The sequence below is a fragment of the Acipenser ruthenus genome, chromosome 24 (genome assembly GCF_902713425.1).
Source record: "Acipenser ruthenus chromosome 24, fAciRut3.2 maternal haplotype, whole genome shotgun sequence".
NCBI classification, from domain to species: Eukaryota; Metazoa; Chordata; class Actinopteri; order Acipenseriformes; family Acipenseridae; genus Acipenser; species Acipenser ruthenus.
Genome location: NC_081212.1, coordinates 2,719,994 through 2,745,160, shown reverse-complemented (window position 1 = coordinate 2,745,160; position 25,167 = coordinate 2,719,994). Strand labels below are relative to the sequence as shown.

At 46.5% G+C, this 25,167-nt stretch overlaps 2 protein-coding genes across 2 annotated transcripts; one reads left to right on the top strand and one right to left on the bottom strand.

Annotated features, from left to right (window-relative positions):
• The first annotated feature begins 1,353 nt into the window (after positions 1–1,353).
• LOC117430666 (tricarboxylate transport protein, mitochondrial-like) lies at positions 1,354–6,081 on the top strand. The gene is made up of 9 exons (XM_058997980.1): positions 1,354–1,704; positions 2,537–2,644; positions 2,987–3,086; positions 3,850–3,988; positions 4,326–4,410; positions 4,517–4,621; positions 4,877–4,992; positions 5,079–5,152; positions 5,606–6,081. Exons 1-9 carry the CDS (start codon positions 1,464–1,466, stop codon positions 5,718–5,720), a joined length of 1,083 nt encoding a protein of 360 aa, XP_058853963.1. The 5' UTR covers positions 1,354–1,463; the 3' UTR covers positions 5,721–6,081.
• A 329-nt stretch (positions 6,082–6,410) lies between these two features.
• LOC117429578 (smoothelin-like protein 2) lies at positions 6,411–23,750 on the bottom strand. The gene is made up of 9 exons (XM_034049247.3): positions 22,526–23,750; positions 13,099–13,165; positions 12,595–12,867; positions 12,259–12,327; positions 12,005–12,080; positions 11,622–11,789; positions 11,392–11,518; positions 9,657–9,808; positions 6,411–8,264 (listed from the first exon to the last, which is right to left on the bottom strand). The coding sequence occupies exons 1-9, from the start codon at positions 22,979–22,981 to the stop codon at positions 8,138–8,140; spliced, it is 1,515 nt and encodes a 504-aa protein (XP_033905138.3). The 5' UTR covers positions 22,982–23,750; the 3' UTR covers positions 6,411–8,137.
• Positions 23,751–25,167: the final 1,417 nt, after the last annotated feature.

The window sequence follows — 25,167 nt, the reverse complement described above, 5'->3', positions numbered from 1 at the left end:
GTCATAAAGGATAAATGAAAATTAAATATAATTAATATAAAATACTGAAAATTCCAGAACTACTGCTGCTGAGCTCGTGACAAGGTTTACAGCAAGTCTATTAATTAAGGGGAGTCGTCAACCAACAGTTGTCTTCAAAACTTTACAATAAAGACTTTTTTAATGGATATTTTTTAAGGTTGGGTCGGCATAACCATCTCTTCCACCAGCACCAAGTCCCTCGTCATCGCCGGAATTTTCCGTGACGTAACCAATTCACTTGAATTTCTGGTGCTGACGATTTGCCTGATTTGTTTAACTACGTCACGCCAGTTCGGAAATAAAGGCGTAGCATTGTAACTCCAGGCTGTTTACTCATTCATAAATGTTAAATTCAGATGTATGTATGTATGCAAAGCAATCTCCTGTGCTGTGCTGTGGCGACCTTCGTTTCAACCCTAAACTGTAAAAAAAATATACCAGGGATAGGCAAAGGTATGACGCTTTCGGGCAAGGTATGACGTAAACATATATTTGCGTTCATCTAACTCGGTGCTAATAATATGATCTGAATACCATCCATAACTCTACCCCTGTGGTTTTCCCCGTGTAACACTAGATCACACATCTCATTTTTGTGTGTGTGTGTGTGTGTTTGTTTTAATTGTGTACGGATAATATATTTGAAGAGTTAACACTGCTGAGATATACAAATGCTTAATGTAAAGAAATGTTTACTATGAATAACGTGCTCAACATCCATGTGTTTTAACAGCGGTACTAGTAAACCAAATAGTAAACTTATACGTGTTTTAGGGTTATTTAGTTAAATATTTACTAGACATGTATTATTTGGATCACTTACAATACATGCAGTTTAATGCCTCTACTTTTTAAAGGTGCTTTTATTGCATTTAAATGCCCATCCAATTTCTAGTCTGACTCGCAGCGGCCCCTCGCCTTATAGCTCTCCTTATTCTCTCATCCAATCACAGCCACTCAAGCCCTCCGGCGCAGCCAATAGCAATAGACATTCAGGACCCCCCCCCCCCCCCCCCCCCCCCCCCTCCCCTTTCTTATTTTATTCCGCAATGCATCCGCTGCACGGCAACTTTCTCAAAACCCCACCCATAAACAAGGACTCGGGCTTGCGCTTGAAAATTGACCAATCGGAGAGCAAACCGCCTCACAACAGAATGCGAATTATCATGACAAGCCCAGCCCTGAATCCAATTGGGCGCTGCTGCTCATTAATATTAAGAAGAGCTCCTGAATATGTATCGCCTGAATGGAAGTGGTGACCAATCACAATGAAGTAACAGGAGGCAATCGAAATGTCCCGATTACATATTCATATATAGCTGTCATTTGTGTCTGTGATTTCCTTGGTATTGGGGCCAGTTGCATTGTCTTTACGCAGCGCATTCACTCCGTTGTGTTTCTGTTATATTCAATATATAGATGTGTGTTTCAGCCAAGACCTAATGTCGTCTTTAAGAAAGCCGTTCACAGTAAGCGAGGGACCCTGCAGCGTGAGACCGGGATGCTCACGCCCTACCGCGGCACTGGACCCCAGTCGGGTTCGGGGTTTGGTCCCAGCCGCCGCTGATAGACTGGCTGGTTCTGGCGGTTCGGTACCTGGGTTGGACCCGAGGAGAAGAGTGTTGACTGCAGCGGCTGCCGGGCGAGGGAAGGTGACTCACCCGGGCAAAGCTATATTAGCAGGTACAGTAGTAAATAAAACATATTATTATTATTATTATTATTATTATTATTATTATTATTATTATTAATAATAATAATTTTTTGGCGTATATTACAGTACTATTATGTTTGTCGTAAGTCGAGACTAAACCAAGGCAGCACGCCCTCTCATCTCACCTTCGTTTTGTGTGTTATTAAAATATCTTAATATTTATGTTTTTTGTCATGTTTTTTTTTTTTTTTTTCCTGCGACACACTTTCTCGTGCGCTTGCTGGTCTCGATTGTTAATTTATGAAAATTAAAAATGAAACGCCCAGCGTCGCGTAGCAACCAATAATATCGCTCTATTAAAACGAAAGCGCCAGGAGCTTACTTAATTACTGCTTCAGCGGCTACACTGAAGTGATTTGATTTTATAACCGTGTCTGTCGCAGTGGGGAGGCGCAGGGGAGGCTGCGGTCTGTTTTTCTTTCTTATACTTATGTTTCCGGTGCTTACTTTGCCGGATCGAAACTCTAAAGTCCACTGAAACACAGTGACTACAGCGGGTAGGAATAAGACTCCCATTGCACAGCAGTTTGATCCATTCCTGGGTTTACTATGAGTTTAATAATAATACACACCTGAGCTTGTTACCGATACACTGTGGCTAATCAAGCTCATAGTAAAACCTGTTTTTTTTTGTTTTGTTTTGTTTTAATAAAAACAGCTAGCTTCTACAATGTGGCTGCTTCTTACAGGCTGATCATTAGTGACTCATGACGCTCAGAACACCCCAGGAGTATCGGAGTGAATCACTCAATCAGTCTAATTGGGGAGGGTCATTGCTGTGCGCCTTGTCTCTCTTTGCAGGTGGACTGGCCGGTGGTATTGAGATCTGTATCACCTTCCCCACGGAGTACGTGAAAACCCAGCTCCAGCTCGATGAGAGAGCCAACCCACCACGCTACCGAGGGATCGGTGAGAGGCTGGGGTGGTACTGAGGGGATCGGGGGTAGTACAGAGTACTGGACACGTTATTTGTGTACCACAGCAGCGATGGAAATGAGACTCCTATTTCACAGCACTGTCACCCATTATTCCATTATATATATATAAATTAAGTTTCACAATTGGAAAGCAAATCCCTAGTTGATCCATATACAAACACAGGAGTAGCATCCACAAACCCAGCATGTTCTTATAGTGTGCTAGTATGCACTGCAGTTAACTGTAGGAAAGTATTTCATTGTGTAGAAGTGCAGGGGGTGTCCTTTGCTCTGCAGCCAGCAGGGGGCTCAGCAGGCTGTGTTTGTTCTGCAGGTGACTGTGTGAAGCTGACTGTGCGGGACCATGGGGTCAGGGGGCTGTACCGGGGCCTGAGCTCTCTGCTGTACGGGTCCATCCCTAAATCAGCTGTCAGGTGAGGACTGGGACCTGAGGACCAGCACAGTGCATTTATTATACACATATAGAACTGAGGACCAGCACAGTGCATTTATTATATACATATAGAACTGAGGACCAGCGCAGTGCATTTATTATATACATATAGAACTGAGGACCAGCGCAGTGCATTTATTATATACATATAGAACTGAGGACCAGCGCAGTGCATTTATTATATACATATAGAACTGAGGACCAGCGCAGTGCATTTATTATATACATATAGAACTGAGGACCAGCGCAGTGCATTTATTATATACATATAGAACTGAGGACCAGCGCAGTGCATTTATTATATACATATAGAACTGAGGACCAGCGCAGTGCATTTATTATATACATATAGAACTGAGGACCAGCGCAGTGCATTTATTATATACATATAGAACTGAGGACCAGCGCAGTGCATTTATTATATACATATAGAACTGAGGAGGACCAGCACAGTGCATTTATTATATACATATAGAACTGAGGACCAGCACAGTGCATTTATTATATACATATAGAACTGAGGACCAGCACAGTGCATTTATTATATACATATAGAACTGAGGAGGACCAGCACAGTGCATTTATTATATACATATAGAACTGAGGACCAGCGCAGTGCATTTCTTATATATATTGAGAAACTGATGAGTCATTTTTTTGGCTTCCGCCTTCTTCAGATAGCATGTGACTTTGTGGAAGGGGTGACCTGTCTCTGCTTCTGTTTGCCTCTTGTGACTCTGCAGGTTCGGGATGTTTGAGCTCCTCAGTAACCAGGCCCGGGATGGCAGTGGGAAGCTGGATAACACTCGCAGCCTGCTGTGTGGCTTGGGCGCCGGGGTGGCGGAGGCTGTGATGGTGGTCTGCCCCATGGAGACTGTCAAGGTGAGCACCCTGGTCCTGTCCCATATACATAGCACTGTGTAGTGTACCATTGCAAAAGCATTGCAATGTGTAGTGTACCATTGCAAAAGCATTGCACTGTTTAGTGTACCATTGCAAAAGCATTGTGAAATCAGGGTACAATGCAGCAGGAAGCATGGTGGGAAACCAGTGTGTAAACACCCAGGCAGCTCTCTATACAATATACAGTAGCTTTGTAGACATTTTTCAGGTGTGTGTGTGTGTGTTGAGTTATAACTGCTTTCAACTGGCTTTAGTGAGAGTGCCTCGCCTCATGCTGATGTCTGTCTGTCTGTCTGTCTGCCTGCCTGTCCCGCAGGTGAAGTTCATCCATGACCAGTGCTCCTCCAACCCCAGATACAGAGGGTTCTACCACGGCGTGCGGGAGATCATTCGAGACCAGGGTAGGCGAGAGCGCCGCGCTCCCTTGCACACTGAATAGCATGCAGAGGAGGAGGTGGGGAGGAAGTTCACGAGGTGTGTGACTGTGTGACTGCCTGTTTCCTGCAGGGCTGCGTGGGACGTACCAGGGGCTGACAGCCACAGTGCTGAAACAAGGATCCAACCAGGCCATTCGCTTCTACGTGATGACATCTTTTCGCAACTGGTACAAAGGTACGCTGTGGGGGGGCAGTGCAGTGCTGTGTGTTACAATCCACTTTCCTGCAACCCCTACAGAACTGGATCCTCAGCTTCTTAAAAACAGCAATCTCCCAAGGTGCTGCCCAGAGAGGTTAAGCAGGCCATTGAAACATTGATTTAAAAGGGCTTCAAATCTGCAGCAAAAATCTTCACCAGCTTTGGGACAGTCTTGCATATACTTAGATTTCTAGGCACATAAATATGAGGCTGTGTGTTCTGTTCTCCCAGGTGACGACCCCCACAGAGAGATGAACCCCTTCGTGACGGCCGCGTTCGGAGCCACCGCGGGGGCAGCCAGCGTCTTCGGAAACACCCCCCTCGATGTCATCAAGACCAGGATGCAGGTGAGGGGGGCGGGGCTGCTGAGTGCTCCGTGGGGCGACTGTGTCGAACGGAGAACACAGTGTGATTGTGATTCGTTTGATTTCAGGGTTTGGAGGCTCACCGGTATAAGAGCACCCTGGACTGTGCTTACCAGATCCTGCGCAACGAGGGACCCCAGGCGTGAGTAACAGGGAGAGGAGCGCAATTCTACTAACTCTTCCAACACTGCAGACCTGTATACACCATCCAGAGCCAGGGTCACACATTTACATGTGTAAATGCAATATGCAGATAACACTGTAGGGGTGCTCTGTGATTTTGGAAAGAGCCTGTTGTATCCGCAGAAAAATAATAAAGTAGTTTTATTTAATATGTCCTAGAATGGAAGTAAGAGGCTGGAAATTCAGATTTGAAGTAAAAAATGTGGGAATCTAATTACCACACCTGACCACCAGATGGCATGTGCGTACATTGGTATGAAGTGGACTCATATCCCACTGGAATTGAACAAGGTTTTCATGCAACTGAATGTTAGAATGTTCGAGAGACCCCAGATTTGTGTTTTTAGGTTAAAAAGCGCTGTTATTTTCCTGCGGAGGGGAACTCGCTGACTCTCCTGTCCTCTGCCTGCAGGTTTTACAAGGGGACTGTCCCGCGGCTGGGCAGGGTGTGCCTGGACGTGGCCATCGTTTTCGTCATCTATGAGGAGGTGGTGAAACTGCTCAACAAAGTCTGGATAACTGACTGAGAGAGTCAAATCAGGAAACCTTTTCTGAGCCTTAATATCATCTAACGGGACCACTGACAGCAAATACCAATGCCTGTGAAAATAACTTACCTGCCATGAGCAAGGACAGTGTATGTTGCATACGCGTGTCATATGTGTTGCCTTATATGAGTTCAAGTGGAAGTGGCCCCTACACTCTGCTTGTTACAGCACTCTTAGCTTCATAGGCCACTTATCATCTGCCTGGGCCTGTGTCTAGCTTTGCTGCCTGCCAATACGTTTTCTCTTAATTGTTAAGCGTTGACTAACTGTTTTTTTTTTTTTTGTATTACTTTAAAATGAGGCTCAGAGTTTACAATAAAACTGATGTGGTTAAGTGGTTTCTTGAAGCCAAGTTTGGATTTTTATTGCACTGCATGTTTAAAAGCACAGAATTCCTTTGACAACATGGATAGAGCCTGTATTGTTTCCTAGTGCTTGCAGGCACAGTGAATTAGCCCTGTCCTGTACATCTGCAGAGGCAGTTGCAGAGAGGGGACTTGTATTGCATAGGAGAGGGAGAGCTCTCACAACCACGTGTTACTTCCAGTTTCAATGGCAGCTGCCTCGCTGCCATTGCATTGTCTCACCAGCAGGGGTCAGCTTTACCAGTCACATGGCCTGTTATCTTTCCCTACTTAATAACAATGACAACAACTTACAAAAAAAAGAAACAATTTCAACAGTTTATTTTAGTGGTTGTACATACAGAAGTCAACAACTCCCCTTGCTAGTTTACCACGTGTAGAATATATATATATATATTATGTAGAGAGAGTTGACCTTTAACACCTGTTCACTCAGAGGCAGGAGTGTAATGCAGTTAACTGGCTTTGTAATGCCTCATGCTCATGCTACCACTAGGTGTCACTGTTGCGACACAGCCAGTTAATCCGAACTCTGCTGTCTGGTTTTCTTCCTAGACTGTGGAGCAGCTTGTACAGGCAGGCCTTGCAAGAAAATCCCTCCTGGCAGAAGCATCTCTGAAGACGGATCGCTCTTTTTTACTTTGGGCCTGTTTTACGAGCATTTGTTTTTATAACACAACACCCCCTTTGGCATTTTTTTGGCACATATTGCTTTTTTTTTTTGGTCTTTTTAGATACTCGTTTGTTAAAACTACTTATGACGCATATTTCTTTTTTTTTAGTTTTTTTGTTTTAAGTAGAAACGCGGAGTTAAGCTAGAATACGTCATTGCTTTGGCTAGGCTGATTAATGTGCTCTGATGCAAAGTAACCCTATACTTCACACACGCGCTTGACAGCTACATTAAAAACAGAACTGGACTGGAACAAACCAGATAAAATAAAGAGCTCTCTCGTACGCCTGGAAAAAGAGGACAGGGTTTTTTTTCTTTTCTTTTTTATATCCTAAACGATCCTTTGAACAAAATAATAATCTGTAACGTTATACCTTCAATTTTAATTTGAGAAGCAAACTCTTTGTTGCTTTTCTTTATAATCTGGTTATCCCAGAACTATTAAAAATACACAGCTTGCATGAAGCAGAACAAAAGATGCATTACTGCATAAGTATACGCACGCCCATAGACAGCACAAACTAAAAATGCCAAATATTGTTTTGGCAAAGAACAGACCGAGCAAAAACACTAGCAGGAGATTCTATGTGACCTTTATAAAAAATAAAAAAAAACATAGCATAGGCTTAAAAGAATTTTGGTGTATGATTCCCAATTTAAGCAACGGTAACCTCCCTACTATCGCAATAGGATTTCAATAAAGCCAGACATTACTGTGCCACCCTCTGCTGTATGCAGGGTATACGACAGACAGGATTACATTTAGTACTGCTTGTGATGTTGTGATTTACAGAACACACACAGTCAGAGCCTCAATAGGCGACAGGCACTTTGAATCGGTGTGGATGTAGGAGCCCTTTGCCTGACTTTACGAAGATTACACACCGTATTGATAATCAGACACTAGTTCTATTTCTACACTCACTGCACTATTCTCCCCTCTTGCAGGGGTCCGTTTAGCATGGCTGACCCCGAGCTCCTGGAAAGTCTGCATGTGCCAGTAGTCACAGGCAGTTATTCAATGTTCATCTACGTTGCTTCTGCTCCAGACTTGGCCGTGCAATCTGTGCCTGCTAAGAAGGTTGCTGTTCTACAACAGACTTGTGAGCTGCTGTCCTCCTGGGGGGATAATCAAGAAGGGATTTGGCACAGAAGTGACTTCTTTAGAAACAGTTACAGTATCAAAACGTCCTGGAAAAAAACACATTTTTTTTAAAATTGTGTGCAGTGGAAGCACAGCTATGATCAGTGCTGGTGGTTCTACAGAGACGGGGATGGGGGTGGCAAGGGGAGCTAGCTTCTCTTCATGGGGTTTGGAGGGTGGGGGTGGTCGTCCCTGTGCCCCCCCGGGCTGGCGCTCACTCGAATCTCCGCAGGTGGTTGTACAGCGACTGCACGTAGGTGAACACACACATGGGGTCAGGCTTGCGACCCATCAGCAGCATGTCCTCCACCTCGATCAGCCGGTCACAGTTTGCCAAGTCTCTGCAACAGGGAAACAGGGAGAAGACTTTACTGAGCTGAACACCCAGCGCAGCATTGGACTTTACAAGTGGTGTCTGTGGTGTATGGGGCACATTTAAGAAGGGCTTTAACACTGACATGACTGTAAGCGGCTTTTAAAACGGAAGATTCATTGTGGTACTCGATTGTAAAGGCGAGGGAAGGACAGCGTTTCTCGTTTTTGAATTCTGCACGTTAATGAAGGGCTTTATTTAACACCTGACTGTAGATCATTCTTAAAGGCCATTCCGATCACCCCCAGTTTAGGAGTCGCCAGTCACAACAAGAGCGTTTTACACACTGCAGAACCTACAGGACTCGTGAACAGCTGTTTTTTTTCACCATCGTCACATCTGTACACTAAAGCCTAGCCTGAACCCCTAACAGAAAGCACAGCGGCCCTATAAAGTGGTGGTCGCTCCCCTCGCTCCGAGGCAGTTAAAGTCCGCTCTCCAGCACAGCGTGGTCCCTTTCTTCTCTCTTCTTTGGCTTTTATAATCTTTTTGAAGTGCTGTGTGTGTTCATGTTAATTGCAGGTCCTGCCGCATAGTTTGCACATGAACTCAGGCAGCCTGCTCAGTGCGATGCTGCTGGGTGAGGTCACAGAGCAGGAATGCATGAAATACAGGCTCAGGTTCTCTGGGGATCAGAGGAATTAAAACAAGATTTAAAAGCAGGGAGTGTGATGAGGGAGGAGTGCCATGTGTTTTGTTTTCTTTGTTATTATTATTTAGTCATTTAGCAGACTCTTTTATCCAGAGACTTGGGTGTGAACTATGCATCACAACTGCTGTTGCAGAGCCACTTGCAATAGGACCTTGTTTGTTTTGTGTCTCATCTGAAGGACGGAGCACAAGGAGGTTCAGTGTCTTGCTCAGGGTCACACACAGTGAGTCACTGGCTGGGATTGAACTAGAGCTTGTGTATTCATCCCTGATTCCAAACAGGCACATCTAAACAAACCTGTCCGTCTCCCTTTGATAAGCTGATCATGTCTTCTACCTCACAGACATTGCTTTTCTGTATGATCTGATAAATGGGATGAATCATGACTGTCATTATCTGTGGACACCTTGATAAATGACAACTGGGTAGTTGCCCTTTTAAAAGCAAGGTAACTTTTAGCTAGTTGTAGGGACCTCCCAGAAATCTTCCGCTGGTGAAGAGTTTAAGTAACAACATTTAAATAAAACAGGTAGTGCTTAATGGACTTTAGTAAACTGTATTGGGCTGTCCATTGCCCAGGCATAAAAGGGGGCATTTGAGTGAAGTTTGGGTGCTGTGTGATGCAGTGCATTCCTTTAACAGATGACTAGGGGTGCCTCTGAGTGCTCTCCCTGCTCTGCACAGCAGCGTGCACACCAGCGTACTCACTCTGCCTTGGTGAAGGCCATCTCGAAGTTCTCCTTGCGGTTGGCAGGGTTCAGGGTGTTGTAATCAAACTCCTCCGGGAAGAAGGAGTGGACGAGAGCACAGAACGCCATGCCGTCATTCCAGCTGGACGAGAAGTTCTGGATGTCAATGTTCTGAGAGAGGGAGGGAGAGAGATATAGAGGGAGAGGAGAGGAGAGAGAGAGGAGAGGAGAGGAGAGAGCGAAGAGAGGGAGGAGAGAGAGAGGGAGGGAGGAGAGCGGGAGAGGAGAGAGGTCAGGTAAGATGAATTCCACACAGGATACACAGATTGGGGAGGGGGAGGACCTCGAGGAAGTGCCCATACTGTACCAAGTTTCACCCCAGTTGAATGACTCAAGACAGACCTACGTAGGTATGTATGTATGAATGCATGTATTTCAACACACTAATGGATTTATTTATTACCTGTCGATAAATACTTCTTAAAAGCAATTCCGAGTACGAGTGTCAGCACAGCCCTACTAAACATACACCAAGGATCTACACCTTAGTATAAAACTGAACATGCTAGTGAGACATCACTGAACAGGAAGCTTTCTGCTGCTCCCTCAAGAGGTCTGCCTGCAGAGTGCGTTGTGTTTAGGGTTTTTCCTAAGTGGCGTGTCAGTTCTTTGTGAGGCTCTGCAGGAGCGGAGGGCTGCAGCTGCTCCTCTCATTTCAGTTACTGCTCCGTGTGATTTGGATCAACGGGCCCCCGCGTGCGTCAGGACAGGCTCGCTTGACAGATCTACCAGGAAACTGGCCTGAGTGAGTGCAGGATCAGAAGCAAAGAGACACAGCGCTAATGATATTATTCCCGTTTTGCATGCGTGTTGTCGGATCACTTCTCTGCGAGCTTTCTTATCTTTCATTGAGGCTTTGGTGGTTTCATTTCTAATATGTAAATTTCAGATGAATAATTGATTAGTTTTGGGTTCTTCTGAGTCCTTTAACACAAAGCACATGGCCAGGCTGGTGCGTTGCTATTGCAGATACTGTGCAAGCCTCACACCAAAACGAAGAGGCAGCTCACATACCAGGGAAAGATCACACGATGTTGCACATACACTACTGCACCTGCAGCAGGTATCAAAGACGTGAATACATGCAGAAAGCCTGGGGATTGTTTCCCAATGATCGTCTCCTCCTCAAACACATGCTTTCAATGAGCAATCTGTCCCACGAGTGCAGGGATGCCTCAAGCATTATTCATTTCCTGCTAATGCAAAACCACTCAGGGATACGTTTGTTCCCAAATACTGAGACGCTCCCCCCCCCCCCCCCCCCCAAACAAATACTGTTTTTACAGCGGTGACTGCAGTGAATTGGAGACACATATCAAAAAGGCAGATAGACCTCTCCTAATTAAAGAAAAAACTCAATGTGATAAACAATGTCCTAATCAAGTGTCATCACAACTGTGTAAGCATTTAACTAGATAATGTGGTATGTATGTATGGATGGATGGATGGATGGGTGGATGGATGGATGGATGGATGGATGGGTGGGTGGATGGATGGGTGGATGGATGGATGGATGGATGGATGGATGGATGGATGGGTGGATGTATCTATGGATGGATGGGTGGATGTATCTATGGATGGATGGGTGGGTGGATGGATGGATGGATGGGTGGGTGGATGGGTGGATGTATATATGGATGGATGGATATCTCCACTGCACCCCATTGTAATTTTCTCTCTGACCCCTGACTCACCTGGTACCCGATGGTTTTGGATCGGCACCACTCCAGCAGGATCTGTTTGATATTGTTAGCGCTGGACACCCCAAAACTCTGGGAGCGTTTCAGCTTGGGTTTCGAGTCCCCAACACTGGCCCTGAAACTAGAAGGAAAGCAAGAAGGGTCAAGTCCAATAACAAGCCCAGAGATAATGAAACTCAGGCTGCATCGCTCCAGCGGCTCGGAGAATAAAACCAAGGTCTTACCTGTTGGTGTTGGATTCCAGTTTCTCGAACATGGCCTTGCGTGTCTGAGCCCCCATGGTGCGGGGCAGAGTCTGGGACCTCACCAGCTCCCTGCGCCGCTCCACCTGCCTAGGCAGCACCGGAGGAGAGCCAGGCTTTGGGGTCATGTCATAATAGCCATCGAACCCGCTGGAACAGAGAGAGAAACAGGAGACACCTCACACCAGTGAAACCACTTCACAGAGAGCAGGAGGCAGTGTTACAAACAGGCTCGTTCACTAGCCACTCAGAACGCTCAATCGGAATTTTGAAACTATAACAAACTATAAGAACCCAAGTCAAGTAGACGAACACGTGTGGCTAGCACACTGAAGAAGGCTGCTGTCAGTCCAGCTGGCTCCTACCTGTCCTTGTTGGCGGGGGTACCTGAAGGGGAGTAGCCGACGGACGACACAGGCTTTGCCACAGAGATGGGTTTATCTGCAAATAAGAAACGCAGACAGGGGTGAGGAGGACAGCAAGCAAACTGAGTGCAAACATAAAACAGCCATCACTATTAAACACTCAGTGATGCTGGATTTAGAAACGCTAAAAGAGGCTGAATAAATTCAAACTTTTCAACAAACAGAAGAGAAGAGCAGAGGAAGGTGGCCCTTACCTGGGGTGCGAGCCGAGCTCATTGTCCTGACTGGGCTGGGGCTCCAGGTCTTCACTGCCCCGACAACACCTGCAAACAACACAGCAGCAGGTTGAGTGCGTCTACTGTGGGGCTGCCATGCGGCACAACAGTACAGTGAACCAGCTGGCTGGGTATGCAGGGACACTGTGCATGTGTGCTCCAGCTCACCAGCACTTATACAGAGGTAACGGGGAAAGTCATAAGAGGCAAATCCACACCTTTCATATTAACCCCAACCCTACCATTCACCAATCGGCATGAGCCATATTCTAGTGACCGGCAACAGGATGCTTCTGATTAGTCTTTTCCACCTACCTGATTGGCTACTGAGTTCTGCCACAACCTCCTTCTGGCTGTTGCTGGTTGCTGACTGGCTGACAGCCTCGGCTTTAGTGAACGGTGGAGGAGGGGTCTCTCCGGGAGTGGTGGGCGGTGTTTTGGTTGCCCCGGCGACGGGGGTGTCTGCTGTCTTGGTAACCGCGGTGATGGGGAGGTGTGGCTTGAGCATGGACACCGAGAGGGTTTGTACCTGAGGAGCGCTGCTGGACACAGGTGAGGAGGTCACTTCCTGTGAAACTCTTTCTCTCTCTGATAAGACAGAAACGGACACTTAATGGATTCGATATTGACAGACTAATGGACATGGCATTTTGAACGAATTCATATCTGTGCCCATGTAATAAAAAGACACGCGGGCAGCCGACGCTAAGCTTTGATTTCTTCAGATCTCAACTGGATGCTCGTGAGTGTGTGTGTGTGCGAGTGTGGCAGTTCTGTGCAGATCCAGGGAGCGCTGGGGCACCAGTCTGTGTTTCTCACCTGGAAGTAGCTGGTGTCCATTCTCCACGATCCTCTCTGGCTCCGTTGGCTCCTCTCGGTCAATGCTCTGCAGCAACAAAGGAAAGGATGAACTCTCCAGTCGAACAGTGGCCTGTCATTTATCCCCAAGTTATTTTTCATTTGGCTGCTGTGTGTAGCATTTGTCACACCTTCGTAAGGGCTACATAACACATTGCAGAACAGCGTGCATACAGCAGTCCTTTGGGATCACTTTGAAGACAGAAGATTCATGAAATGTGGTCACATTAATGGAGCACTGAACAGTGCATTTCCCATGGCGATTAACACAACTCTGTAGCTATCATATAGCATTTTGGCATCATTATAGTAATATGTTATGACAGCAAATTTGACGCAGCTGTTATGAATACTTGTATGCATGTCATGCAGGTTGTCAAAGTGAAGGATAATGCATGTAACCTTCTGAACGCTGTATCCAATACAAATAAAGGGTTACCTAAGCTAGCGTGTGTTCTGTCTTTAATGTCTCTGTTCACGGTATCAAGGTGTCTCAATCAAATACATGTGCCACCCATATCTCATCTGAAATGTGTCCGGTATGCTGGCGTGATGCAACTGGAGTTGATGAACTGATAGCACTGGAGACTGAAGCCTTTAGTCTATGTACACACATGGTGAGACTCACACAGACACAACGTCAAGCTTCCCAGCAGCCCCTGCCAGAATATCTCAATCTGTCATCTGGAACAGCACTGATCCCGGACGATTGCCTACAATCCAATTTCCTTCTTGTAATGAGTTGGCATCTCAGCCCACTTGAATTGAACGGAGAGACGAGGGCAGGATGTGAACCGCAAACCATACAGTTCAAAGAGGAACGTCTTACCGTTCAATGAGAGGGAAGCCCGGGTCTAACACTCAGTATGACTGACTGATCAGCAGCCAGGAGGCGATCCATTCACACATTGGAAAAACAATATAATGCACATGAACTAGAGGTGGAACAACTAGTGATTAATATATTATGGATCGTCATTTTGCAAGCCTAAATTAAAACATGAATTGATCAAGTGATCTTGAGCCCTACATGGATCTTCAGATTTCTTCTTCCACTGTAGTTACAGAATCAACAGTTATAATGGTTTTCTCCATGCAGTAGACTCTGCGTACAGGAACACCTCCTTAGAGAACACTTTGCTTGCTTCCCGAGGGGTGTTCTCTTAGCCGGAGATGACTGTACATGCTTTTGAATCCTACAAGTGTTCTCAATGCATAGATCATAGACGATTCCATTAGAAGATGAATTGCACCTCTAACAAAACTCATATGAAAGCAGCACATGTTGGTAAGCATAGCGATTGTATGTCTTTGAGTCATATATGTGGCTGTTATGAGTGGGAGAAAAGTTGAGTCAGTTAAGACTTATAACCAACCAACTCAAACACAGTAAAGAAACACCAAACAACTAAACGAACAAAGTCAACGGCCACTGTGAGAGCTCAGGGAGGAAGCAGCCTTCTCATTTAGCTGCGGCGTGGAGAGCTGTGGGATCAGAGCCAAACGAAAGAAATGAGGACTTGCATTTGTACTGGAGCAGGTATATCCAGAGGAATTTCAATTGAAGAGAGGAGGGCAGAGGGGCACTTCATTGAAGTGTCACTCCCAGTTACAACAGAAGCAAACGCAGAAACACAGAGGCGACTGCAATGGCAAACCCCAGCGACTGCGTAGGCAAGGGGGAAAAAAAATGCTGTGCAAAACATATCAGGGGCTTTAGGAACCACAGAACCAAATGCAGCCTGGAAACATTGTGGTAAGCAGTCTGAGATTTCCATGATTCAACAGCTTTAATGAAGGGTTACTGCACATGGTAGATTTAAGCAGCTTAATGACCCGCTAACTGCAAAGCAGAAATGACCTCATTATTATGAGCTTGCATGTAACCCGGTTAGATACCCTTTATTTCACGTGCCACTCATTTCAACACGGGACGCAACACACTAAGAATCCCTAAGTTACATGACTGCAGTCTCCTGTGCATTATAAGGCTTTGAATACAAAGGAGGTGCACAGTATTATTGAACAGTATATTAATGCATATTCATTTCAATAGCTGCCAACTGCAGGGCCACTAGCAAGGCCCCCAGGGGCCACGTTTAGCCTGCCGGGGCCATCTGGGGTGTAAACGATTTTTTTTTTCTCCCACACATCCCTGGAGCCCGTCACGGTCAGCCAAGCACGATGTATTTAAACTGCCAGCCCAGGAACTGCTGGAATACCTTCGGTGCCCCTGTATGCGCTATGCTTCACAAACCAACTAGGATATCAGTTTTCCGCAGGTCAGAAAGCATGCTTTCATTTGCTGAAACGCAGCATTCTCCTCCAAGGGAAAGGAGATACAGAATACACTCGAGTGTGTTTTTGTTCATAGCAATGGGCCCCGTCTCCCTAGCAGCGTGACACTAAACAGCTGAATGCTCAAGTGCGACACCTGTTAATAACTTGCAAGTTTCCAGTTCGTGCTGCTGCTGCTGCTGCTGCTGCATTAGCAAATACCAAGACCCTCACAGCCAGCCTGCAGGGCTCAGCAGCCCTGACAGCTGCTCTGGGCTCTCTCTCAGCGCGAGGGAGGCAGGGAGGAGAACACAGCCCTCAGGGCTGCTGACCGGCACTCTTCCAGGCTGGATCACCGATCCACTGCAAAGTGTTAAAGGTCTCCATTTCCAAGCTTTTACCAGGTGAAGCGAAAGAGCAGCTCTTTCAGCGAAGCATGGATGAGACTCCCTGTCACAGCCCCCCTCACGTTTAAACTGTTCAGACTACGACAGCTCGAGGTTTGTAGGAAAGTACGCTTTAGGAACCTTCTGAACCTTTTCGTTGTGCTGCAGTTAGAACTTTGATCGGGTGTTTTGAAGTTACAGGTAGACAGAGTCCTCTTGTTCTGCAGGACCTTATGGAACACACTGTGCAAATGTGTGACACGGTGCTGTTTTCGTTCCTAATATCGCTGTATGATCGGAATGCTGCAGGGCTGTTAAACCAGGTGACCTCATGCGCTGAGGAATGCGTGAGGGGGGGCGGTGTGGAGTAAACAGCTGGCAGTCACACTGTGACTGGAGATCGATTACATGATAAAAGAGCCCTTGAAAGGATACGGCTGTCTCCTTCTCCCACAGCTTTATCACTGTCTGATTGTGTGACCTACCGGAGCCTTGCAGGAGAGGACTGGGAGCCAGGAGCTCAAGATGGGTGTCACACTCACTGACTGGCTGGGACCTGGAGGGGGGTGTATCCCAGCCAGTAGAACTGGGAGCCATCGTATATTGGGTTCTAGAGCTTAGCCATTGACTGGCTGTGTGATAAGTGGTATAGCTTAGCAGTTAGATATGGAGGTACTGGTAGGGATCCGGGGTAATCTAATCCAGCTACTCCACATGAGTTAACGTTACCACACACAGGGCAATCACAGTGCGGTCTGCAGAGTATCAGCAATACCAATTGTATGACGGGGGGGGATTCATATTCGCTACTGTTTAAATCATCACACTGTAAATATCTCTTTCTGTATTTGCCACAGAAATGATATGAATTTCTTCTGCTGGGAGCGCCTGTAGAAAACACAATTGAATCATGGACTTTACAAAAGTGAACGATCTCTAGTTCTTTTTGCGTTGCCTTTATTGCAGAGATTATTTCACAGACAGCACCGAGGCACGCTAACAATGAGATCATTCTGCAGGAGCCCACACAGTCACCGTGGGAAGGATACCTCGATAAGCAGTAAGATCTCACCTTGGTATTGCTCATCAGCTCACGATTGTGTCAGGGTTAATACACAGCACTGTGATGGAGCTGGTAAAGCAAGGGTGTGACTGGAGAGATTAGTGCAGTCTGTCTGATCTCCTACGAGTTTGCAGCTCAGAGTATGAAGCAACACTGCCCTGCCTCTCTGCCTGTCTGTCTGCAGAATCTGGCTAGGACTGGTGCACTGGAGTTTACCATCCCTCTGTTTATTTCTGTGCTGCTCGCTCAAAACCATTATGCATCCTCTATTGATATAGGTTAGTCTGAAGCAGGATATTCTGGACTCCGCGACAGACTGGTATTACCGGTTCCCAGAAATGTCAACACATTGTTTGAGAGTCGGAATTGGAACTCGGGCCAGCATGGAATCCGTTCCGTTTTAGAACTCTGGAAGGTTCAGAAGCAGGGCTACTCGGCATGGCTGGCATTCCTAACAGGGTATAGCCCGTGCAAGACCCCCGATTATAAATATCTCTGATGAAAAGGACTTATTAATCTTTTCCTGGCTCCCGTATACCAAATGGAGCTGCAATAAAGGGGCATTGTACTGTAGTTCTGTAAGGCAGGGCAGGGGAACACAGTGTTCAAGTTACACTCCCACATGCATGTCGATTGCATGAAAGAATGCTCACCCTTTAAACCAAATTCGAATCCGCTGTATAAAGTATGGAGGGGGTCATTCTCTGCAATAAAGCAACACAATCAAGTCCAATGTAACGTTCAAACAAAGTATTCTGACACACACTCAGACATGACCCTGCTTGCTTTCTGTCGTGCTTTCATCACCACTAAATCCAGTATGACACACACGCACACACACGCACACACACACACACAAACCAGGGATTCTACAATGCAATGCCCCAGCAGAAAACTACACTACAGCTGTAAAACAATCTGGCATCTATCTAACTAGTAAAGTGCTCCCCCTCTATAACCCCGGAGTCGGGAGCCACAGGGTAGAGAATTGCAAAGCCGTCTTATAACAAGAATCCAAGTGCTAGTGTAAAGGCTGCTGTATAAGGAGGAAGCCTGTAGTCGACTATAGCAGCTGATCAGGAGAGTTTCCAGGAGCGCTAGTTCAATACACCCAGTTGATCCTCCCCAGAAGGACTGGTATCAGAGGGTTGAGCTGCCCCTCTGTGACCCAGAATCCACACCTGCTTCCTGGCTCAGGGTAGGTAAACGGAAACCTTGTCAGAAGTAATTTCCCCAGCGAGTCATGCATGTCTCGCTCAGATTTCTATGTGACTCATTTTGAGCCGCACTCAAAACCCTGGTATGTGGTTTCACACAGGTTTACAAAACACAGGGTCACTACAACAACCGACCACAGAGACCATGTCAGCAGCAGCTCCCTGACCCGCCTTTACAACAGCCAGGCATCACAAAAACACAGCATAGCTCAACGGCACGGATTTGTACCCTCTGCGGCTTTGAAAAGCTATAGGATTGAAGCATTTTTCCAATATGGTTAATGAAGTCCGGGAAGGAGACACAGGATGTAGAGGTCAGCTGCGGAAATGGAAACGTGGAGAGCGAAAGCAGTAATGACAAACTGGGCTGCTAGGACTGACCGCTCAAATAAAGGTGCTTAGTAATGGGCTAGGAATGAAACGGTGTCTGAATCACTGGCTCTCAACATAAAAAACAACATTCCACTTCATCCAACAAAGCCCAGACTGGATCACACAAATCCCTTTACTGTCATACAGCAACAAAAACACCTACCCGCCCCAGGGAACTACTCCACTGTGACCCCCCGGTGACCCCTCTCTCCCATGCTGGCTAGAGGAGGGGTGAGGTCACCCCTGCAAGAGAACTTTATTAACCAGTAACCGTGACAACGCAAACATATCGCATTGTCTGGTGCTCGTTAACCTGCGCTGGCAGTGGCTGTGTGGCTTTCACAGTGGGGCTTAGTGCATTGTAGTTGTGAGCGTTTGCATAGTTTCATTAATCAGACTCTGTTTAGAAGTCTCTGCTGCCCGCAGCGCTCCGAGTTTTAAAGTGACAGGTCCAGGTGGAAGCATTCTGGATGGGGCAGCCTTGTCAACGCGGGATTAGAGGAATCGTTCCTGCCTGCTGACGCGTCCCTCATGAATGCAGGGAGGGTGATTGTCAGCATGGCTGGCTGTGACAGAGCTACAGGAGGCTCCTAGTCTACATCCACGTACCTGCCAGCAAAAACCACAGCACCTCGGAGAGGTCTCTGTGCGCCATGTATAGTTGTAATGGTGTGTGTGTGTGTGTGTGTGTGTGTGTGAGTGTGTGTGTGTGTGTGTGTGTGTTTGAGAGAGCTGTCACTTCCACAGTGAATGTTAAGTGTTAACTAGAATGGTTCTCTGTACAGATAACCACAGGACACTTACGTATCTCTCAGCTCCAATCCCCTCAGCCCTTGCAGTTTCCCCTCACTGCAGCTCTCCTCTCTCAGGCTATTTGCAGCACTGAAACAGGCTTGCTTTCCACAGGTACAGTCAGTGCTGTGTTTGCTTTACTCCCAGTCACTCAGCAATGACCTGCCAGGGTCTATCCATTGTTTGTGACAGCCAAGTCTTTACCTGGCTTGCTTTTACTGTGCTTGAAAAGACTGTAAGGACAACACATCTCAGGCAGAAGCACACTGCAGTGGAAATGAATCATATTGCTGTTGTGTTTGAAACGGGCAGCATGTTTATTGAGTATTTTTGCAGGTATTTGAGCAGGTTCCTCAGGCTCTTCCCATGTTTCCACTATGCACTTACACAGTTATTTCGACATGTTTAATAACATGCTTTGCCGTGCCTCTCTGTGCTTTGCAACGCTTGCCTGTGCTTTAGCATTCTTTCACTGTGCTTTATTACACTTTGTTATGCTTTTACTGCCTGTAGCTCAGCAGTGTTTCATCAGACCAGCTCCAGATGTCTCTTGGAGGGCTGCCTGTTTTCTGGTCCATTGCTCCTGCTAAGTAGACGCAGCAGTAGCCGCAGTACAGCTCCAGTATAATGTTCCAGCTCAGTGAAAACAGGTACAGTGCTCCATTCGCTACACTGGAAGAGTATCCTGAGGTTTAGGAACGCCTGTAGCCAGAGCTAAAGAAACAGCTACATTTTTAAAGCCCTGAAGTTTTGGTCACCTCACTGTAAAAATGACATCATTGCACCGATCCCAGGACTTCATGACATGAGCTAGGAGGATAATCAAGCTGTTAGGATAACCAGGGCTCGGATAATCAGAGCTTTACTGGAAGTGATCTGAGATGACCGGATTGTAGGTGTAAAAACAGACTCAGAATTAAATAAGCAGGACATTTCACAGGAAAAATAATGTGAAGAAAGAATTCACCAAGCCTTTTACTCCAGCATGTTTCCTAGAAGAGAAAGAGCCTTTAATGTTACACAACTACAAATCAACAGCTTAGGAGCACTTGAGAGTCCAATTCAATTCCTAAGCTGATTCTCCCCCTTCAGGATAAATGTTGTAAAGGTGAGGGAAGGACAGCTTTTCACATGAATGAATGGAGTATCAGCACACCCCTATACTTTAACACCACGGTTTTCTTAAAAACCCAAATCAGAATAACAAAAACAAACTACGAAATCCCTCTCCGTGACTCTGTGATGAGCATGTAAACACCCTGTGACTGCACGCAGCACACCACTGCTGTGAGACATTCCTCGTGCTTTACGTGTCGGGTTAAAACTCTGTGTTTTCAGTTACCAAAGCCCCCTATTACAAACAGAGTAACACCTGATGCGATAAATCAAGCAGGGAGAGCTGACGTTTACAGCAGATCGGGGGAAGAAACTCTGATAGTGTTTCACCGGATGTTTCCAACTGCTGCCCTGACAACTAAGCCAGGCTAGATTTACGATGTTACCCAAAGCGGCTGCTCTGAGCCGGGTACTGGCTCTGCTGTGGACTGGCGCTGGGGAGTCCTCTCCCTGGAGCCCTGGAGGTGCCGAGGCTCTGTAAAGGAAACGCAGCCGAGGAGCGGCATGGATTAAATCGATACAGCTCAAGAATAACATCAGCACGGGGCTCCGGCATAAATCACTGTCAGCTTACATGGATGGGTATTGTAAAGGTGAGGAAAGGACAGCTTTTCTGGTTTTGAAATCCACACCTCAAATGAATCGATTTATGCAATGCCTGCTGATAACCGCTTCTCAGAGGCAGTTATGAGTACGCGTGTGAGGATCAGCACCCCCCCCTGGTTTTTACTTTCGGATTCTGGTTTCTGAAGGATATAAAGTCCGGAGTTGCTGAACCACGCACATCAGAGAAAACGCTTCTTGTTGCTGTTTTCAGTCTTGACATCAGAACTGATTCATGCGAATACACGCGAGTCACGTCACTTATGGAACTGCTGCTGATCGTGTTCCCCTTGTGGATGAGAGGAGGTAACGGGATAGAAACGCTGATAGCTATCCAGTTAACAGACTGCCAGTTACACCATGCTTTTTTTTCCACTAGAGATGTTGAAATGTAGTCTCGTACAGCATTACACTGTGGTTAAGAAGCACCAGCTCACTCTATATCCACAGTGCGCTGAGAATGAAGGCAGAGGAGACTCCACTCAAACAAGCTGCACCTTACAGGAAAACCCTCAAACAACGAGGAAACAGCTGGGGTTCAAACCAAAAGAACACAACTTTAAGAAATGAACAAATATATTAATGAATGCAACAGCAGGCATCTTTTATAAAATGTGTAATAAAGCACATTGAAAGCACAGTACAGCATAGCTATGCGTTGTATAGAACTCTCGCACACCCTTCACCTCCAGCACTGTAACCAAGCAGAACTGATGAATTACAGTGGAGTCTGTGCAGCACAACAGATTTGTTTGTAGGATGTCATTATTTGCACATTCCCCCCCCCCCCTTCGCTCCTATCTGTTATAATGAACAGAAGAGATTCAGGCAGCCGCGACAGTGTTGTCTCTGGATTTTTCTCTTATCAACAAAGAGCAACAAACCCAGTTGGAAGCTTCCCCTCATATCACCACTTCTTCTCCTCTGTTTGACACACGGTCGATAGTGCAGGTCCATTCTGTATTTACAAGACCGCTGCCGGGCAGCAATGGGGAACGAGAGACTTTGTTACCAGACAGAGGTCAAACTGCCCTTTGCTATTATAATTCACCAATTGCCTATTTCACTTCAAATCTAGTCTGAAAGCGTCCTGTCATTGCATGCAGTAAAAAATATAGATCTAAAGTATAGAATCAGTGCGATTATCAATTCTTTCTTTTTTTTTTTAAAGATGCATGGGGGAATCTCTTCTAGAACTTTTATAAAACAGAAAGAAGATCAATTGAATATGTACTGTCTATCAAGTACATTGGGTGTTGCATTGAAAAAAAAGTTAAAACTGACCAAGAACATTAGGGTGGATTCAATCCAAACAAAAATATCCTGTTCTACGGCGGCATTCAATTAAACATCCATTTACATGAGGACACGCCCTGAAAACACTCCTGCAATAGCAGAAACAAGGGGTGCTATCGTTCAGGCAACAGTCTCTCTTGAAGATTTAAGTGAATGCCACTAGAAGGGAGGTCAAAAATAACACATAGGTACAGCGAGATCATAACAGTATTTTTTGATTGAATACGCCCCCTAAGTGGCCCAAGCTCTGCCCGGTCATTACTCACGTTGGTCTTGCTGGACACAGCGAAGGTGGCTCGGCTGGAGAAGCGGGCAGAGGCAGCACAGGAGGGGGCTGGCGGGGGGATGCAGGGGGAGTGTGAAGAGCCGGGCGAGGTGGGGGAGCGGGGGGAGTGTGGGGCTGTGCTCTCATTCCTCTCCCCTGCAGCGGCAGTGTGTCCCAGGCAGGCCGCCCTGGTCAGCAGGTCCACCTGCCTGGCCAGGGCCTCCAGCTGCGCGCGGAGCTGCCGGTTCTCCTGCTGCAGCTCGGACACGGAGCGGGACAGCGGGCTGACCAGGCGCAGGGTGTCCTCCATGCGTCGCTCCACCCCCTTCTTGAACACGTTGATGTCCACGTGGATCTCCCGCACCGCGTCCCGCAGCGTGTCCTCGTAGCGGCCCAGCGCCTCGCACACCGTCTGAGCGTCCGCGCTGTCCAGACCGGCCAGCTCGCTCGCGTCCATCCTGACTCGAGACTCCTGAGATCAGCTGAGATTCAAACAGAGCCCAATGCTACCGGAGTAGATGAGTCTCCTGCTCAAAGTGTTTGGCAGAGGTTCACGACACACAGCAATGGTGTCCCCAACTCAGAAGACAACTTCCGAGTTGCAAATCTCCTCCTTGCGTTGTCCTTGCAGCTTTCTACCCAAAAGCAATCCCTGCTGGTGACTAGTCTTCGTCTGGAGTTCAAATGGAAGTGGTTTCCCTCTGCAGTCTCAAGACTTCTTACATAGAACGGAACTGAATGGAAGCTGAATTGTATAACATATATACAGCAGCAACTAAGCAATGTTACTGCTACCTGCCTGGGGCTCAGAGTCCGTACTGTCAGCTGTGGTTGATTATTCCCCGTCTCCTCCCTTGGAAGCTCTAATAAAAAAAGTCACACATCCAGGTTGAAACTGTTATTTCTTAAGCCTTGGGGGCTTTTCACAATTCCTTCAGATTCTGAAGTGTGTTTTTTCTGTCTGCCCCTCGTTCTCTCTCATCATTCTGTTCCACTTGTTGAACTTCAACTCCTGTCTCTCTCTCTCTCGCTCTCTCTCTCTCTCCACTCCCCGGCACTGAAATGACGCTGAGAGATGCTGTGCCTTTCCTGAAGTGTTGCTCCTTCCCTGAGCCTTTACTACCAGTGTCCTTGCTTGCTCACTGTTGTTATCATCGAATACGCCAGGCAGGGTGAAAGAGCCGTCCCCCTTCTGAGTGTGTGTGTGTGTGAGAGAGAGAGAGAGAGAGAGAGAGAGAGAGAGAGAGAGAGAGAGAGAGAGAGAGAGAGAGAGAGAGAGAGATGTAATTACAAAGTCAAGGGGAGGCTGTGCTGTAGCTGCAGAAGATTGGCTCAGGCTCTGCTTTTTTTTGGATGGGAGATAGCGAGAGAGGGAGGGAGGGGAGAGCAGCTGGTAAAGATGTATAAAGGGGAGGATTGCTGGAGTTTAGGAGTTAAAGATATTAGCTGGGGGAGGGGGGGGAGTCAGAACAGCGTCTCTAGTTCCCTGTGTAACGAGATATTGTCTAAACAAACATTCCTTATCATTGTAGAGGTGGGGGGTAGGGAGACTGACAGAGAGAGGTGAGGGAGCTGCACACACACACACACACACACACACGCACACACACACGCACGCACACGCACACACGCACACAGGGATGTATAGCTAGCATTATTCATACCATGCATAAAACCTCATAAACCAGTTGGCCTTGTTTTTTTTTTGTGTGCATTCAGGTTGATATCCACAATTTACAGACACCTCTCCACACAAATCGCGATGCAACCTTGCAACCTGAACAATAGTTGAAAAACAAGACAGCAAAGTGTACAGCAGCATACTGTAATAAAGCACAGCAAACTGCAGTAAAACATAGAAAACGCAGCAAAGCATTGACAGGCCTTTGCCAGCAGAGGGCATGGTAAAGCGTGGTAAACGCATGGCAAATGCAACATTGGCTAACCATTTATGCACAGTGTAAAAAGTTTGTTTGTTAAAAAGAAACATTGATGTTACAAAGCTTTAAATCAAACAGGAGGTTCATTTAGGTTTCTCGCTAGGTTTGCCAGATTGGGAGAATCCAGATGAGGGAAGGGTGGTCAGTCTGCGCTCATGGAAACGAGGCAGAAGGGAGCCTGGCTTTCTAGCAGAGCAGGCAGCAGCTTATCTCTGAACATGGAGACCTGTGTTCTGTGATAAGGATGGTGACGTGCCATCCCAGCAGACCCTTACAACACACGCACAGTCACACGCACAGTCACACACACACAAAGGCTTCCTACACAGAGATTTCACAACCCCGGAGTTTCACAGCAGTGAGAGGGCAGGAATTGACTCACCTATGATAACACAATCAAAGACAATCATAACCCCCACACACAGAACCAAGTAGGTCCGATTACTGCGAGGTTGGGTAAGTCAGGGCCCCTTGCAAACAAGCTGTCATCTCTGGTTGCAATATTAGAATAATTATGTTTACAACAACTACCAGTAATAAAGGAAATGACAACTGAAATATAACCACACATGAGTGTCATATTAAAACAAAACAGTTCAAATAAATATAATCAAAATAATACATAGGACATCTTTACATTTATAAATCTTTCCCAACCAGCCAACATATTGCATTCCAAGATGCAAAGTCTGTTAAACATTAT